The sequence below is a fragment of the Aquarana catesbeiana genome, linkage group LG01, assembly GCF_042186555.1.
Source record: "Aquarana catesbeiana isolate 2022-GZ linkage group LG01, ASM4218655v1, whole genome shotgun sequence".
In the NCBI taxonomy this organism is placed as follows: domain Eukaryota; kingdom Metazoa; phylum Chordata; class Amphibia; order Anura; family Ranidae; genus Aquarana; species Aquarana catesbeiana.
The window spans coordinates 6,785,424-6,804,095 of NC_133324.1; the positions used below are offsets into that span (position 1 = coordinate 6,785,424).

Below are 18,672 nucleotides of genomic sequence, written 5' to 3' on the forward strand. Positions count from 1 at the left end.
CAGCCAATGTTCGAGTTAAACTCATGTTCGACCCAAACAGAAAGCTCATCCCTAGTTTTCATATACTGAGAAGACTTTTATGATAGTTTGTTATTTGCTTAATTTTCTCCTTATTTTTCAACACCGAAATCCTGAAATGCGTCGGGAAAACCATAAATGAGATCAACAGTTTTCAACCATATCAACTGTATTGTTTTTTCTTTCTAAATTTATGTTCTAATCGGTGATGTATGCACCTAGGAGTTTTTAACAATACTTTAAATAAATTTTGTCAATTTTTTATACATATATATATATATATATATATATATATATATATATATATATATATATTCGATTTTCTTACCAAGTTGCCTTAAAAGTCCCATGTGATTGGGGGGTACCCTTTCTTTGCAACTTTAGAAGTAGTCCCTCTGCATTACACTCTGATGCTCTGGAATGGAGGATCAGCATGCCCAGACTGTGACCTACCAGTCACCTGTCCGTGATCTTCTGGTAAATAACGATCTACGGGTTGCTGACCTCCGTCCTACTCCATTTCCTGCAACAGGGCAACAAACTACTAACTAAACCAACTGAAAAATACAATCCTGTAAACCTGCTCACTCATCTCTTGGGTTGCCTAGTCAATGGTATCTACAGCTTAAAGAAATTAAAGTGATTGTAAAGTCTTGTTTTTTTTCCTATAAAAATAACAAACATGTTATACTTACCCGCTCTGTTGCAGTTGGATTTGCACAGAGCAGCCTGGATCCTCCTCTTCTCGGGTCCCCCTTCTGCGATCCTGGCCCCTCCCTCCTGTTCAGTGCCCCCACAGCAAGCAGCTTGCTATGGGGGCACCCAAGCCCAGTCACAGCTTCCTGTGTCCATTTAGACACAGAGCCCCATCCCGGCCCACCCTCTCTCCTGATTGGCTAGCTGACTCTGACAGCAGTGGCAGCCAATGGCACCACTGCTGTGTCTCAGCCAATCAGTAGAGAGAATCTCGGACGACTGAGACACTCGTGGACATTGCTGGACAGAGATGGACCTCAGGTAAGTATTAGGGCGGATGCTACACACAGAAGGCTTATTATCTAAATGTATAGAATGCACCTTCTACCTTTACAACCCCTTTAACCACGTCAGCCCCGGAAGATTTGGCCACTTAATGACCAGAGCACTTTTTGTGATTTGGCACTGCAACGCTTGAGCTGACAATTGCGACTTTGTACAAAAACAAAATTAAAGTCCTTTTTTCCCACAAATTGAGCTTTCTTTTGGTGGTATTTGATCACCTCTGCGGTTTTTATTTTTTGAGCTATAGCAAAAAGAAAGAGCGACAAATTTGACCTTTAACCTTTTGCTATAATAAATATCCCCCCACATTTTTTTTAAAAACAAATTTTTTTCCTCAGTTTAGGCCGATATGTATTCTTCTACATATTTTTGGTAAAAAAAAAAAAATCGCAATAGGCGTATATTGATTGGTTTGTGCAAAAGTTATAGCGTTTAAAAAATAGGGGATAGATTTATGTCATTTTTATTATTTTTTTTTTTTTACTTGTAATGGTGGCGATCTGCAATTTTTAGCAGGATTCCAATATTGCGGCGGACAAATCGGACACTTTTGACACTATTTTGGGACCATTGACATTTATACAGCGATCATAGCTAAAAACAACCACTGATTACTGTATAAATGTCATTGGCAGGGAAGGGGTTAACACTAGGGGGCAATCAAGGGGTTAAATGTGTGTCCTAGGGAGTGTTTCTAACTGTGGGGGGATGGGACTGCCTGGGGGAGGAAAAGATTGTTGTTCCTAAGCAGTAGGAACAACAGATCAGTCTACTCACCCCTGACATAATGGAGATCTGTCTATTTCTATTTGTCTTTGTGTGGAGCGATCATGGGTGCCCTGCGGACATCGCGACCTCCGAGCACGCGTATCAGCTCAGTCGTCGAGCCGTGGGGCTTGCGCGTGCCCCCCTCAGTGGTCTTAAAGCGGCCGATGTACAGCTACAACGGCTCGCCCAGGGGAGCAAACCTGCCACAGTATAACTGCGGCGGCTGGTCGGGAAGCAGTTAACTTGACACATTTAGACATCAGCTCAGTGTCTAAAAGCTCTAAAGTGGAACTACAGGTTTCTCCATCCATCAATACCCTTATCGGACGTGTAGGAGGCATAGGATTCATCAAGCAGCTCTCAACTTGGGAACATTCAGAAGGGAGGGGGGTGATATGGATTTGTGCAAATTCAAAAAAGATGCCAGCATCCCTGAATATTTAATAGATACAGAGAGGTTTTTTTTGGGGGGGGGGGTTGGGTGCAAACATATTGGAAACAGAGATTTTATATATAAAAATATAATTTATCAGTACAAAAAATACGCAATTGAAAGGTTTATTATTATTAGTAAGTGAGAATCTATACAGCACAGGGGCTTAGCATTTTGGCTGAAAGCCTTGATCACCGCACCGGTGCAGTATTCAAGGCTTTCAGACGAAACACATAAGCCCCTGGCTTTTATACTCATTACCATGTACCACTAAAGAAATTTGCATGGACTGAGGAGTTGCCGGCTCTACTATTTTCATAGGTGATGTTTGTGTTTGATGGTCGGAGAACATCAGAGAGCCAGAGCACCCACGTTGTAGATCCTATTACAGGCTTGAATACGGATTCCACCTGCCTCACAAACCTTTATAAAGTAGTCTGAAGTATGAAATAGATTTCTACCTTCTTCACCCTCATGGAAAAGGAGACTTCTCCTCTGGAGAACATGGCGGCATAACCCTACACACAGTCCGGGACTTGTAGGACACCTTTCTAGGAGGGACTGAATCGGCTCCATATAATCATATGGATATTGATATAACGGTGACATGTTTTTGTTATTTGGTCCACCCCTTATAAATCTGCTGTTTTGGTTTAGACATAAGCTCATTCATTTCTATGACAGACCTACTGTAGCTTTTATTGCTGTTACAATGCTTTCCCATTTGTGTTTTATGTGTTTATTTAAAGACAGTTAAAAATAAAATCCACAAATAAATGAAAACCAGCTTTGCTGCAATATTCACCTTCAATCCAGAGATTTTACCTGCTCCAGGTGTCCTCAGTCTGCAACAGATTATAAAAAGAGGGGAAAGGCCGCACTCCAGGCACATTCATTCCATGGAGTGCACAGCAAATCTCCCCTCTGACAGTTAACCCCTCTAATGCATCTCACCCTAAATGGTTTTAACCCCTTCAGATTCGCGCTATAGCCAAATAATGGCTTTGCCGGGAGGCTGTCAGTAGACGTCCTCCCCCTTGCATGCTCGCCACGCCCCCTGAAGGGCGCGCGCGGCACGCGCTGTGATCACCCGAGTCAGTGAGACTCGGGTGATCACAGATGGGAGTAAGGGGTCAATCCCGACCCCTTGCCACGTGATCAGCTGTCAGCCAATGACAGCTGATCACATGATGTAAACAGAAGATCGGTAATCGTTTTTTTTTCTCCTCACGCTGAAAGCATGAGGAGAAAAAAAAAGCAGATCACCAGCTTCTGCTGTAGGGACATCGGTCTCAAAGAGGAAGCGGCGAAGCCACCTCATATGTGCCCACCAGTACCGCCTGCCAGTGCCACGAATCAGTGCCCACAGTGCCCACCAGTCAGTGCCCACCAGTACATCAGTGCCAGCAATCAGTGCCACCTATCAATGGCCACGAGTGCCACCTATCCATGGCCACCTAGCAATGCTGCCTATCAGTGTCACCTACTAGTGCGATCAGTGCCCATCACTGCCACCCATCAGTGCCCACCAGTTCCAGCTATCAGCGCCACCAATCAGTGGCACCTATTAGTGCCCTTCAGTGTCACCTATCAATTCCCATCAGTGCCACCCATCAGTGCCACCTATCAGTGCCCACCAGTGCCACCTCATCAATGCCCACCAGTGCTACCTATTAGTGCCCATCAGTGCAGCCTTATCAGTGCCCATCAGTGTCGCCTTATCAGTGCCCATTAATGCAGCCTATCAGTGCCCATCAGTGCAGCCTATCAGTGCCCATCAGTGCAGCCTCATCAGCGTACATCAATGAAGGAGAAAAATTACCTGTTTGCAAAATTTATTAACAAAATATAAAACGTTTTTTTATTTTTTTTTTAAATTTGGTATTTAAAATTTTTTTAACAAAAAATAAAAAACCCAGAGGTGATCAAATACCACCAAAAGAAACCCCTTTATGTGGAAAAAAGTGATAACAATTTCATTTGGGTACAGTGCTGTATGACCGCGCAATTGTCATTGAAAGAGTGAAAGCGCTAATAGCTGAAAAATTGGTCTGGGTAGGAGAGGGGTTTAGGTGCCCAGTAAGCAAGTGGTTAATAGTGGAGACTCTAGAAATGTACCCATTTAGGGAGACTGTGGCACATGTTTTTGTTCTTGCATAATAGATATTTGGGCCGTCCCCATTTGTTTGTCTCCCTTCAGCTGTCATTTACTATCAGATACAAGACAATTAAACAAACAGAACATGGAGACTTGCACCCTGGTCACTGCCTCAACATAAAGCCAACATCTCATAACATCATTTACCCAATTAATTGAATGTGTTCTTTGTGAATGTATGAACGCGATTCAAAAAATCCACAGAGATCTTTCAATGCAATGTCACTTTATTGACTATCAGACATGGATTAAACCATATTTAGTTATCTTGTATAGTCTGGTCTATCCAGTCCCTGTAGATGGAGATATCAGTGAAGATGGCAGGCTTAGATGTAGAGCAGGAAGAGGAGGCAATACCGGCCAGGATCTTGGTTCCATTCCTCTCACACAGAAGGCCTGCACCACGGTCCACCTTAAAAAGAAGCAAAATCAGAAGTTCTAAGAAAGTTTCCCATTAGTATTTCAATGAATGTATGGTATGCATTATTGGTCTGCAGTTTTTACAGGACTATGGAACCAGAGAAATATCTGCTAACACCTGGACATCCCTCCTACCTGAAAATTCCCCTCCTTCCTCGCCCAATATCAATTGGAAGGCTTCCTGATTGCTTCATTTTTTGTACCAGTTAGTGCATTGAATAAAGTCAGTGAAAAGATGTATTTCAGTTACTGATGGGAGTTTGGTGGGCTCAGTCACCAACGGAAGTCATGTACCTGATGGACAGTCACGTACTCCCAGTAGGTATGGGTCGAACATCCCCCCCCCCGTTCGGTTCGCACCAGAACATGTGAACAGGCAACAAATTTGTGCGCACATGTTTAGAACAGTCTGACAGCAAAATGACATTTCTAAAGGAAAAAAAGTAATTTAAAACTACTAGCGGCTATAATGAATTGTCGGTCCGGCAATACACATAAAATTTCATTGATAAAAACGGCATGGAATTCCCCCACAGAGGAACCCCGAACCAAGATTTAAAAAAAAAAATGCGTGGGGGTCCCCCCGAATTCCATACCAGGCCCTTCGGGTCTGGTATGGATATTAAGGGGAACCCCGCGCCAAAATAAAAAAACATGGTGTGAGGGTCCCCCTCAAAATCCATACCAGACCCTTATCCGAGCATGCAACCTGGCAGGCCGCAGGAAAAGAGGGGGGATGAGAGAGCACCCCCCCTCCTGAACCGTACCAGGCCACATGCCCTCAGCATTGGGAGGGTGCTTTGGGGTAGCCCCCCAAAGCACCTTGTCCCCATGTTGATGGGGAGAAGGGCCTCATCCCCACAACCCTTGCCCAGTGGTTGTGGGGTCTGCGGGCGGGGGGCTTATAACAATCTGGAAGCCCTCATTAACAAGAGGACCCCTAAATCCTGCCCCCTGTGTGAATTGGTAATGGTACCCCTACCATTTCACATAAAAAGTGACAAAAATGACAAAAAAAAGACAACAGACAGTTTTTGACAATTCCTTTATTAATGTGTTCTTTCCCCGCTTCTTCTTCCATATTCTTCTGGTCTTCCTTCAGTGTTCTTCTTCAAGGGGGGGACAAGGTGCTATGGGGGGCTAACCCAAAGCACCCTCCCAATATTGAGGGCATGTGGCCTGGTACGATTCAGGAGGGGGGGGCGCGCTCACATTCCCCCCTCTTTTCCTGCAGCCTGCCAGGTTGTGTGCTAGGATAAGGGTCTGAAATAGATTTTTGGGGGGACCCCACGCCATTTTTTTTTAAATTTTGGCATGGGGTTCCCCTTAAAATTAGGTCTGGTATGGATTTTGAGGGGGTCCCCCACACCATTTTTTTTTATTTTGGTGCGGGGTCCCCCTTAATATCCATACCAGACCCGAAGGGCCTGGTATGGAATTTGGGGGGACCCCCAATCATTTTTTTTTAAATTTTGATTCCGGGTTCCCCTGTGGGGAAATCCCATGCCGTTTTTATCAATGAACTTTTATGTGTATTGCTGGGACCAACAATTCATTAATAGCCGCGAGTACTTTTAAATGACTTTTTTTTCCTTTAGAAATGTCATTTTGCTGTCAGACTGTTCTAAACACGGGAAACATGCGCTACTTTACAGGCATACTATAGACACCACCCAGGTACGAAATTTAAAGGAATATTACACTTTTATTGTTTCACTGTAAGGATTATTAAAATCACTGCTCCCAAAAAAAGGCCGTTTTTAAAACTTTTTTTTGCATTGATACATGTCCCCTGGGGCAGAACCCAGGTCCCCAAACACTTTTTATGACAATAACTTGCATATTAACCTTTAAAATTAGCACTTTTGATTTCTCCAATAGACTTTTAACGGGTGTTCTGCGGCGTTCGAATTTGCCGCGAAAACCCCAAATGTTCGAGTCCAACTCATGTTTGACCCAAACATAAAGCCCATCCCTAACTCCCAGCAATGACCATGTCATCACCAACATGTCCCAGTCACACAGAGATGATTGGAATCCTTTGCATTTGCTGCTGTTAGCAAAAATACCCGGTGCTTCCAGGTATTGAAGAAACACATAGCCTCCTCCCATGTGACAGTGTATAGGTGCAGCAGCCAATCACTAGTCCTGAAAACTGTTACATGATTGAGGGAGTGATATCACCACTCCCCTTCATGTCTGGTCCAACACCAACCAGCACAGAGGATTTCAGCGCCATCTGTGATGGAGGCAGGATTGACAGTGGAGCATTGGTGAGTGTTAGCTTGTCAGGGAAATCATATGCATGGTTGTACGTGAAGATGTGCATGAAGGTGTGCACATGCTTTCTCAAGTGACAAGTAGACATTCCCTAACTCATGCGCATGCTCATAATAATTCTCGAGTGACAACCGGATGTGCCCTAATTTATGTGCGTGCCCGTGACCCGCGTGAATACTTGCCACTCACTTGCCTATTTAAAGTAGCTCCAGAGACCAGAGGATTGCTGAGTGGTCATCAGCTTCTACCATTTGTGGTCTGATTCTTTACTTCCCAGATTGTCTTCCCAGATTCTGCACATGTCTATCTAACATTAATAACTATTTAAAAAACAATTAATGTCTAAATCAATATTAAGGACATTTGGGGCCAAGCTTTCCAATTAAAAAATCCAAAATGTCTCTTTGCATGACACCTCCTTCCTAAATTAGTCCCCCTATTGTATCTATAGAATACAATTTTAAATGACTGAGATCCCTAATGTGTGTAGTTCTAAGATGATTATATACACTGTAATAATATGTTCCCTTATTCTAGTGGCCAATTTTCTAGTAGTTCTCCAAGCATACTGGTAGCCGCAAGTGCATTCCACATATAGGTAGTATGTGTGCTGTTGCAAGTAATACATTTCTTACTGGTATGCTCTTTTTTGATGCAATACCATAGAAATTTTGTGACTTATTTCCTTTGAGTGTATTTCTGCATAGTATGCATCTGCCGTATTTAACCACTTGCCTGACCGCCCACAGTATATATACGTCATTTAGTCTGATCCAGAAGAATATTGTTCTGTTCCCCAAGCTGACTGAAGAGAATCAACACTGGTCAATAATAAATGTTTTAGGCCATCATACCATGCAGGAGGAGACACCAGTGCAGATTGTGTTTCTTTGGCTCTTGGTTCCCCATAGTTTCTGGCACTCATCGCTGGTCAGGATAGGAACAGTCACCTCCTGAGAGTCTTCTGAAGTGGCTTCTGTCAAGAGAAAAGGAGAGATTAACATGACAACGGTAATTATTACCACAGTTCGCCCTCAAAAGTGTGGCATTGCCACCCAATGACAGTCCAACCACATCGCTCGAAGCTTGTCACTCCAAAAAGAGCAGGAGCTTCTTTTAGGGTAACATGCTTCACGCAAAGCTGTTTGTCACGATTTATCACGTGACAATCACAAAAGACTACTTTTTATTATTTATTTTATTTTTCTTTATTTTTCATTTTTATTTTTTATTTTTTTATTATTTTTTTACATTTTTTTTTTTTTTTACTTAGGTAATTTTCCTTACTTGTTTTTTTTTCTGTTTATTGTACAACATTTTTCTCAGTTGCACCTCTTCCTCTTAATTTGCTTCCTTTTCCCACTCATTTCTTCCTTTTCCTATTCTCACTTCTCCATGTTTTTCCTTTTTTTGTTTTTCACTCGTATTTTTTTTTTCTCTTATTTTCTTCTCCTTTGTCTTTTATTTCTATTCCTTTTTTTCTCTCTTTTCCTTTTTTCTCTTTATATATCCCCCTTTTTTTATATGTGTTCTTCTCCCCCTTTCCCCGCTCTCCCCCCGCTTTTTATATCTCCTTTTTGCCGCTATTCATCTTTATCTATTTACACTTTCCTGTGTCCTCCATTACTCCTTGGTCTGCCTTTTCTCTTTCACCTATTTTCCTTCTTTATCTCCTTTCCCTGTTTGCTCTCCCGATCTGATGGCTTCATTTCTCTCTATGCACTTACACCTTTTACATTCACTGTTTCCTTCACTCCCCTTGTTTTTTGCATGGACACAATCTGCCTAGGTGGGTGGGGTCTGCTGACGTCATACGTTTCCATGACATCGGTGGCCCCCAACCCTGGCAGTGTCCCCTGTTGCCTAGCTATCGCTAGACAACGATCGCTGTTTCAATTGGATCCAACTTGCTGCCTAGCAACCATGGATCCCTGCACCCTGCTGCCTAGCAACCACGGATCCTTGCACCCTGCTGCCTAGCAACCACGGATCCCTGCACCCTGCTGCCTAGCAACCACTAGCATTAACATTATTTCTGGCTATTCTTGTTTTCATTTAGTCTGTGACACTTTTTTAAACATGGACTTGTGACTTCACACCTGTCAAGGGGTGGTTTGCTTTCCTTTGATTGGTTTATGACTATTTAAATACTTGTCACTGTAATTTCACATTTATCACATGCCTGACGAAGGGGTCCTGCGTGACTCCAAAATGTTGCACTAAATAATCATGCCTTAAATAATTTGCTTGGACGCTTCCTTGTTGATCCATGGTGTGCTGGCAAACATTTTCCTTGTGACAATCACAAAAAGACTGGCATCCCCGTTTAGGTGCCATTGAAAATGAATGGAACCTGAACAAGCGTGGTGCTAATCATGGTGGAATTGGAAATAAGAGGAGAATAGGAGGCCAGTTAAGGATCTTGTTAGGGAGAACTAATTGGTCAAAGCATGCAGCTGACCTGCATGCTTCGGCCAATTACAGCGCGATCTGCTGTGAGAGCCATGATTGGCCAAAGGCAAGGTGCCTTTGGTCAATCATGGCTCAGGGGGGCTAAGTCCACGCCTTACACTATATAAGGTTGCTTACACGGGGCTGTGTAGTGTGCTATGTGGAGGAGATTGAGAGAACTTAAGCTAGATTAGGCAGGTTAGTTAGTGGCGTGTAGGCAGTTTAGTATATATATATATATATATATATATATATATATATATATATATATTTATTTTTACAGTGCATTCAGTGTAGACTGTAGACTATATATACAGTGCAAGCAGTCTAATATATATATATATATATATATATATATATATATATATATATATATATATATATATATATATATACAGTGCAGTCAGTGCAGAGTATATAATACAGTGCATTGAAGTGGTTAAGGGGAAGCCTATGACAGATTAAAAAAAAAAAAAAAACGACACGGGGTCCCCCCAAAATCAATTTCAGGTCCTTCTGGCCTGGTATAGATTTTAAGGGGAACACCACTTCAAATTAAAAAAAAACAGTGTGGAGTCCAACCAAAATCCATACCAGGCCCTTTGGGGCTGGCATGGATTTTAAGGGGAACTACAGGCCAAATTTAAAAAAAAAATTGGTGTTACCAGACCCTTATCAGAGCACTCAACCTGGCAGGCCACAGGAAAAGAGGGGGGAACGAGAGAGCGCCCCCCCTCCTGAACCATACCAGGCCTCATGCCCTCAACATAGGGAGGGTGCTTTGGGGTCTCCCCAAAACACTTTGTCCCTATGTTGATGGGGACAAGAGCCTTTTCCCGACAACCCTGGCCATTGTTGGGGTCTGCGGGTGGGGTACTTATCGGAATATGGAAGCCCTCTTTAATAAGGGGGCATCTAGATCCCACCCCACCCATGTGAATGGGTATTGGGTACATTGTTGACATGTGCACTGCCAAAAAATTTGTTTGTTTTCGTTTCATTAGTTTATTTTTTTTTCGTTTTTCGGGTCATTCATTATGATCACAATTCGTAAATTCATACATTCTTACATTCGTAAATTCGTACATTCGTACATTTTCACATACCTACATTTGTAAATGTGTACATTTGTAAATTCGTAAATTAGAAAATTTGTATATTCGTAAATTTGTAAATCTGTAAATTAGAAAATTCAGAAATTTGTAAATTCAAAATTTGAAAATCCACAAACCCGAAAATTTGAAAATCTGAAATAGTAACTAACTATTAAATTATAAGTATTGTAATTTACTTTCAAATTTGGCTGTTAGTGAACGTAACAAATACGAATTTATCCGAAGTTACGAATTATCCGAAATAACAAATGCTGCATCTAAACAAATGGAACAGAACAAATTATTAATAAATAATAATAATAAAAGGTTTTTATTATTATTATTATTGTTATTTATTATTATTAATTTATTACATTCCATTCATTTGGATACGGCATTCATTATTTCGGATAATTGGTAACTTCGGATAAATTTGTATGTGTTACGTTCACTAACAGCCAAATTTGAAAGGAAATTACAATACCTATAATTTAATAGTTAGTAATAGTTAAGTTATTATTAGTTAATTATTATTCCAGATTTCTGAATTTCCGAATTTACAAATTCACAAATTCACTAATTTACTAATTTACTAATTTACAAATGTACGAATTTCTGAATTTACGAATGTACGAATTTATGAATGCACAAATGTTCGAATGTACGAATTTACAAATTTACAAATTTTCAAATATTCAAATTTGTCAAAATTCATTAAAAAATGAATTCGTAACAAAATGATTTGCACATGTTTAGTACATTGTGCCCCTACTCATTCACCAAAAAAGTGTCAAAAAAGTAAAAACCACAACAGACAGTTTATGAAAATTCCTTTATTAAAAAAGAAAAAAAATAAAGTGTCCCGCAATGTCCATCCATCTTCAATCACGCCGCCTGATGGACTGAGTTTTTTCATTTTTTTTTTTGCTATTTTTCTGGTCCGTTGGGCAGCTTGATTAAAGATGGATGGACATCACAGGACACTTTTTTTTTAATAAAGGAATTGTCAAAAACACAAATCAACGCTTACACAACATCTCCGCAAATACTTCCAAAATAACGATACTCCCGATATAAATATTTTATCCTTATGGAATGCACATAAGGCCTATATTCGCTGGCTAATTTTACAAATGAGCACCGGATCAAAAAGGTAACAGCAGACTGACGAAAATACTGAAATCGATACATGAGCTTGAATCTTGTAACAAACAAATGCCATCTGATTCCACATCTGCTACTCTTCTTTTACTACGTTATGGGATGCGGTTTCTCTTATGCTCCCAACATGATCTTTACTTACGGCATCTTTCACCCTTTTACAAAACAAAAACTCAGCAATCCCCAGCAAATTGTGGACTATTATAAGGTTTTGTACAACTTAAAAGATGACTCTGCAACCCCCGAAACTAAAATTGAAGACCACTTTTGAATCAGATCAAACTCCCATCTCTCTCCTCTGGCCCAACCAGAGATATTAAATGCCCCATTTGTAGATAAAAAAAATAGACATTTCAATGAAATCTTTACCTGCAGGTAAATCTTCAGGACCAAATGGTCTTACGAAGAACTACTAACAGTGTTTTCCTGAAGTTTTATCTCCATACATGACAAAACTTTTTTTCTGAAGCAGCTACACAAAAATCCTTCCCCACGGAGATGTTGTCAGCCAACATTGTAACTTTGCCCAAACCTGGTAAGGAACCTACTATCCCTTGCCAATTTAAGGCCCATCTCATTACTGAATACAGATATGAAATCTTACACCAAAATCTTAGCTAAACGCCTTATTGATGTCCTTCCCACCTTGATCAAGCCCAATCAAACTTACTTCACCAAGGGGAGACAAGAATCTGATGCAACTAGACACATTCTAAATGTACTTAGCCATGCAGAGTTCAGTAAAACTCCTTCTCTCCTCTTATCCAAATTCATTGGTTACCGTATATATACACGAGTATAGGCCGACCCGAATATAAGCTGAGGTAACTAATTTTACCACAAAAACTTGGAAAACTTATTGACTCAAGTATAAGCCTAGGGTGGGAAATGCAGCAGCTACTGGGTAAACAATTCCCATTTTCAGCCTCACTGTGCACATCTCTAGCCTCACTGTGCCCATGCAGCCTCACTGTGCCCATTTGCAGCCTTATTGTGCCCATCTGCAGCCTCACTGTGCCCCTCTGCAGCCATACCTTTGATAACTAAAACAGTGTGTGTCTCCCGCTGTGTCATGCAGTCTGTTCGGCGGCTGTCCATTGTAACAAAGCCCCGCCTCTTCCTCGTCCATGATAGACGGAACACTGATACAGTTTCCCAGCATTGTATCAGTGTTCCGTCTATCATGCATGAGGAGGAGGCAGGGCTTTATTACAAGGGATGGCCGCTGAACAGACTGCATGACACATCGGGAGACACCCGCTGTTTTAGTTATCAAAGGTACGGCTGCAGAGGGGCACAGTAAGGCTACACCCTCACTCGAGACCCTCACTCGGGACCCTGACTCGAGTATAAGCCGAGGGGAGGTTTTTCAGCCTAAAAAATGTGCTGGAAAAACTTGGCTTATACTCAAGTATATACGGTATATATGAAAATGGTGTTGCTTAAATTTGGATTCTCCAGACATATCTTATCTGCCATCTTGGTCCTGTATTCCACTCCCTCTGCACGAGTCTACTCCTCCAGCCTTTTATCTAAACCTTTCCCTATAACTAATGGAACCAGACAGGGTTGTCCCTTATCTAGATCTATCTTTAACCTCTTGATTGAGCCCCTAGTCGAGACTATACGCTCAAATACCTCCATCACAGGTTTCCACCTTAATAACCTCTCATCTCATTAACCGCTTTGCGGATGATGTAATCCTCCTCCTTACTCATCCCAAAGAACCTCTCCCTCGTGCCCATCATGTACTATCGCAGTTTAGCTCTATATCTTATAAAGTGAATTACATTTACCCTTAAAAATCTCCATAGGCGACGTTTAAAAAATTCTACAGGTTGCATTTTACAGAGGAGGTCTATGGCTAGAATTATTGCTCTTGCTCTACCGATCGCGGTGATACCTCCCATGTGTGGTTTGAACGCCGTTTGCATATGCGGGCGCTGCTCATGTATGCGTTCGCTTCTGCACAGCTCAGCGGGATGGGGAGCATTTAAAAATTTTAAATTTTTTTTCTTATTTATTTTACCTTTTATTTTTTATTTTTACACTGTTCTTTTTTAGAAAAAATGTCACTTTTATTCCTATTACAAGGAATGTAAACATCCCTTGTAATATTAAAAAAAAGCATGACAGGACCTCTTAAATATGAGATCTGGGGTCAAAAAACCTCACATGTCATATTTACACTAAAAAGCAATAAAAAAATAAATGTGATTAAAAAAAAAGTCCCTTTAAGAGTTATGGGTGGAAGTGACGTTTTCATGTCACTTCCACCCTGCAATGATATGGAGATGGGTGGGGGCCATCTTCCCCTCACTCATCTCCATGTCAGGCTAGGGAGAGAATCCGATCTCCTCTGCCGCTGCCGACGGTTCTGGTAAGCGGCAGAGGGCACCGGAGCTCGGCAGTGGGGGGGCCCTCTCCCGCCGCCGATAAAAGTGATCTCACAGCGAATTCACTGCAGAGACCCCTTTTATCTTGAAGCGGACCACCCACTGAGGAAGAGGATACCGGGGTTATGGTAGCTAGCTGCTGCCACAACAACGATATCCCTCTTCAAAGTGCCGATGTATATCGGAAGTGGTTAAAGTGTTTATTATTTTTATATTCCACACATTGTATTTGGTTCTTATGATGTAGAGGACCTCACATGTAGTGTGCTCTTAGGGTGTCGTATTATACATTATGAGAGTGTTTTACTATGCAGTACTAGTGGGGGGCGCTCTACCCCATATCTCATTTGTAACTGCAGGTTATCCTTATTATAGACTTACCTGTAGGCACAAGTCCAAAAAAAGAGCACTTTAACAGTGACATCATTAAATAACAGTGATGTCATCAAAAAGAACAGTGACATCAAATAACAGTGATATCATCAAAAAGAACAGTGACATCATCAAATAACAATGACATCATCAAAAAGAACAGTGATATCATCAAATAACAATGCCATCATCAAAAAGAACAGTGACCTCATCAAATAACAATGATATAATCAAAAAGAACAGTGACATCTTTAAAAAGAACAGTGACATCATGAAATAACAGTGATATCATCAAAAAGAACAGTGACATCATTAAATAACAATGACATCATCAAAAAGAACAATGACATCATCAAACAACAGTGATATCATCAAAAAGAACAATGACATCATCAAAAAGAACAGTGACATCATCAAATAATAGTGATATCATCAAAAAGAACAATGACATCATCAAATAACAGTGATATCATCAAAAAGAAAAATGACATCATCAAAAAGTACAGTGACATCATCAAATGACAATGACATCATCAAAAAGAACAGTGACATCATCAAATAATAGTGATAGCATCAAAAAGAACGATGACATCATCAAATAACAGTGATATCATCAAAAAGAACAGTGACATCATTAAATAACAAATGACATCATCAAAAAGAACAGTAAACACCTTCTTGTTTTGGGGAAAACTATATGATGTAAGGAGAAATATTCCATTCAATCTGCAAAAGATAAATCAGGCAGATCTGTAACTGTTTACTACACTACATGCACATAAATAAGGGATTTCATTAAAAAACAAAAAAAACACACAGCCATCCGGGTCTTACCAATATTGGTGACAGGATGGGGACAACATGGGAAGAGACCCAGACATGAGGCATGCCCTGATTGGTTAATTTTTTTTTGGAGGATATCATATTCTCTTACTGGAATCACTGGTGTATCCTGATTTGATGGTGACGCAGTTGTCTCCTTTGTTTACGGTGTCAGAAACAGAAGCCAGAGAAACCAGGGACACATCTTCATTGATGGTGAGAGGACTGGACAACTTGATCAGAGCGATGTCATTGGTGGAGGTCTCGGAGTTGTACTCGGGGTGTTCAAAGGCCTAGAAAAGTTTTGTTAAGCATTTTTATTATTTTTTTAATAAATCAGAACTAATTTTCTAGAATATATGACTTAATTTTCTTATAAATGTAAATATGAGAAATGTGGCTTCAGATAGGCGCCATAGTGAGGAATAGAATGGTAATGGGAACAGCAAACACTTGGACAATCTTCTAGGAAGGCCTGGTGAGGTTGTGACTTTATATTGACCCTGGAAGCGGTGCAGATGTTCTACATATACGAAATACAATTTATAATGCTGAGTTTGTATAATATATGCCATGTTGGGCTGCCGAATTCCCCATTTTACTTCTTGTTGCAAAAAGTCTTTACCCAGAGATGCCCAACCAGAGCCCTCTGATGTGGCCTTCAACCTCCTGCTCTGGGATGGAGCCCGCGGTAGACATGTGTAATTCGTTTTGTTCCGAATTCGTTTTTCAACGAAATTCGACAAATTAGTTAATTCAGAAATATTCAAATTAACAAAAAACTGTTTAACAAATTTTTCCGAAAAATTCGGAAATGTGAAATGTGAAAATTCAAAAATTTGAAAATTCTGAATTTTCGAAAAAATTCTTAAAATGTGAAAATCCAAAAATTTGAAAATTCTGAATTTTCGAAAAAATTCAGAAAATGTGAAAATCCAAAAATAAGAATGAAAATCCGAATATTCGAAAACCCAAAAATTCCAAAGTTCAAAATAAAAACAAACTAACTAATAAAAACTATTAAATTATAGGTATTGATATTTCCTTTCAAATGTGGCTGTTAGTGAATATAATGAATATGAATTTATCTGAAGTTACGTATTATCCGAAATAATGAATGCCGCATTTAAAAGAATGAAACATAATGATTTAAAAATAAAAAAAAATTTTAAATATATTTTATATATATATTATATATATAATATATTTTATATAAAATTGTTTTATAATTTTACATAAACAATAATAAAAAAACGTTTTATTATTATTATTATTTATTATTATAAAATTTGCTATGTTCCATTTGTTTAGATGCGGCATTCGTTCTTTTGGATAATTCGTAACTTTGGATAAATTCGTAATAGTTATGTTCACTAATGCCCCATACACACAGTTGGACTTTGTTCGGACATTCTGACAACAAAATCCTAGGATTTTTTCCGACGGATGTTGGCTCAAACTTGTCTTGCACACACGGTCACACAAAGTTGTCGGAAAATCCGATCATTCTGAACGCGGTGACGTAAAACACGTACGTCGGGACTATAAACGGGGCAGTAGCCAATAGCTTTCATCTCTTAATTTATTCTGAGCATGCGTGGCACTTTGTCCGTCGGATTTGTGTACACACGATCGGAATTTCTGACAACGGATTTTGTTGTTGGAAAATTTTATAGCCTGCTCTCAAACTTTGTGTGTCGGAAAATCCGATGGAAAATGTCCGATGGAGCCCACACACGGTCGGAATTTCCGACAACACGCTCCGATCGGACATTTTCCATCGGAAAATCCCACCGTGTGTACGGGGCATTACAGCCACATTTGAAAGGAAATTCCAATACCTATAATTTAATAGTTAGTTCTTATTAGTTAGTTACTATTTTGGATTCTGAAATTTTTGGATTTCCGAATTTTTGGATTTTGGAATTTTCGGATTTTCATTCCAATTTAAGGTTTTTCAGATTTCTGAATTTTCAAATTTTCGAATTTCCGAATTTTTGAATTTCTGATTTTCGATCATAACAAATGAACCAAAAAAAAAATAAAACAAAAAAATGAATGAAACAAAAACGAATACAATTTTTCAGCAGTGCACATGTCTAGCCGGTGGTAGAGGAAACATGCGGCCGCGGAGCAGAACCACATAAGCCGATGTTTATTGTATAGCGCCAGCTTCTGTCACAGGCGGAGTGAAACTAAACAATATACACTTATTGGGATTTTGTTTATCAAAAACAGGTAGCGGGAAACGTTTTGCTTAAAATTTATGAAGAAATTACATTTTTTTTTAATTGGCTGTGTTTTATGGTGGAAATTAAAAAATATTTATTTGAAAATCTTTCACTTTTTTCCTTTTTATATCGCAAAAAATAAAAAAACCCAATGGTGACCAAATACCACCTAAAGAAAGCTCTACTTGTGTGAGAAAAATGATATCAATTTAATTTGAGTACAGCGTTGCATGACCGCGCAATCCCCAGTTAAAATAGCGCAGTGTCACATAGCAACAAATGGCCTGGTCATGAAGGAGCAGAAAAGTGCACCAGAAAGAGACACGAGTATTACAAATATTCCTTCTTGGTACATAATCATAAATTTCTTCATACAAATGTGCAATAAACAGTTTGTAAACCAACACCAAAGAATGGAGGACATCATAATCTCAACGCGTTTCGTCAAACACAGTTCACTTCATCATGATGTCACTGCCATGGTGTCTATAATTAAATCTACAAAATGAAGAACAAATTATATGAGAAAAAAAAGAAGTGAAGGAGGAAGCGGCTACAAATAATCATGGTAGCAACCCGCGAACAAGAACGAACAATCCCAACATCAGTGAAACCTACAACTGGTTGTCTGTCCCAGGGGGTGGCTGTGGAAAAAGGAGAGTCGGCCCAACAGCAAACCAAGGGGAACAAACGGGGAACAAGGAAGAGGTGGAACTTGGGTGCAGGCCCTATAGACTTGATTCAGGCTGGGTGCACACTATCTTCGGCTCCCAGCAGGGGGTCCTGTGCGTCCCTGTTCACCGATTCAGGTCTGACTTCAGCCCTTAATTTTTGGCTGAATTTGGACCTGAAATGGACCAAAAAGACGCACAGGAACTCACACCGGAGCTGCAGTGGAGATATGTAAACCGGCTCCATAGAGAGGCGGTTAAAATCTCCTGCTATTGCGAATTGGATGTGGGGGGAAACCCTCATCCAATTCGCAAATAGTGTGAACCCAGCCTGACTCCTATAAATAAAAATCTAT

The 18,672-nt window shown here is 40.1% G+C and overlaps 1 protein-coding gene across 9 annotated transcripts in view; it reads right to left on the reverse strand.

Annotated features, from left to right (window-relative positions):
* Positions 1–4,627: 4,627 nt before the first annotated feature.
* The window catches only part of LOC141129995 (chymotrypsinogen 2-like), a 64,020-nt gene continuing 49,975 nt past the window's right edge, over positions 4,628–18,672 (reverse strand). For all 9 annotated transcript variants that reach the window (XM_073618017.1, XM_073618014.1, XM_073618004.1 and 6 more), the window contains exons 6-8: positions 15,527–15,707; positions 7,973–8,094; positions 4,628–4,830 (exon numbers count right to left, since the gene is read on the reverse strand). In XM_073618017.1, coding sequence (XP_073474118.1) covers positions 4,678–4,830; positions 7,973–8,094; positions 15,527–15,707 — 456 coding nt within the window. In that variant the 3' untranslated portion in view covers positions 4,628–4,677. The remainder of the gene's footprint in view (positions 4,831–7,972; positions 8,095–15,526; positions 15,708–18,672) is intronic.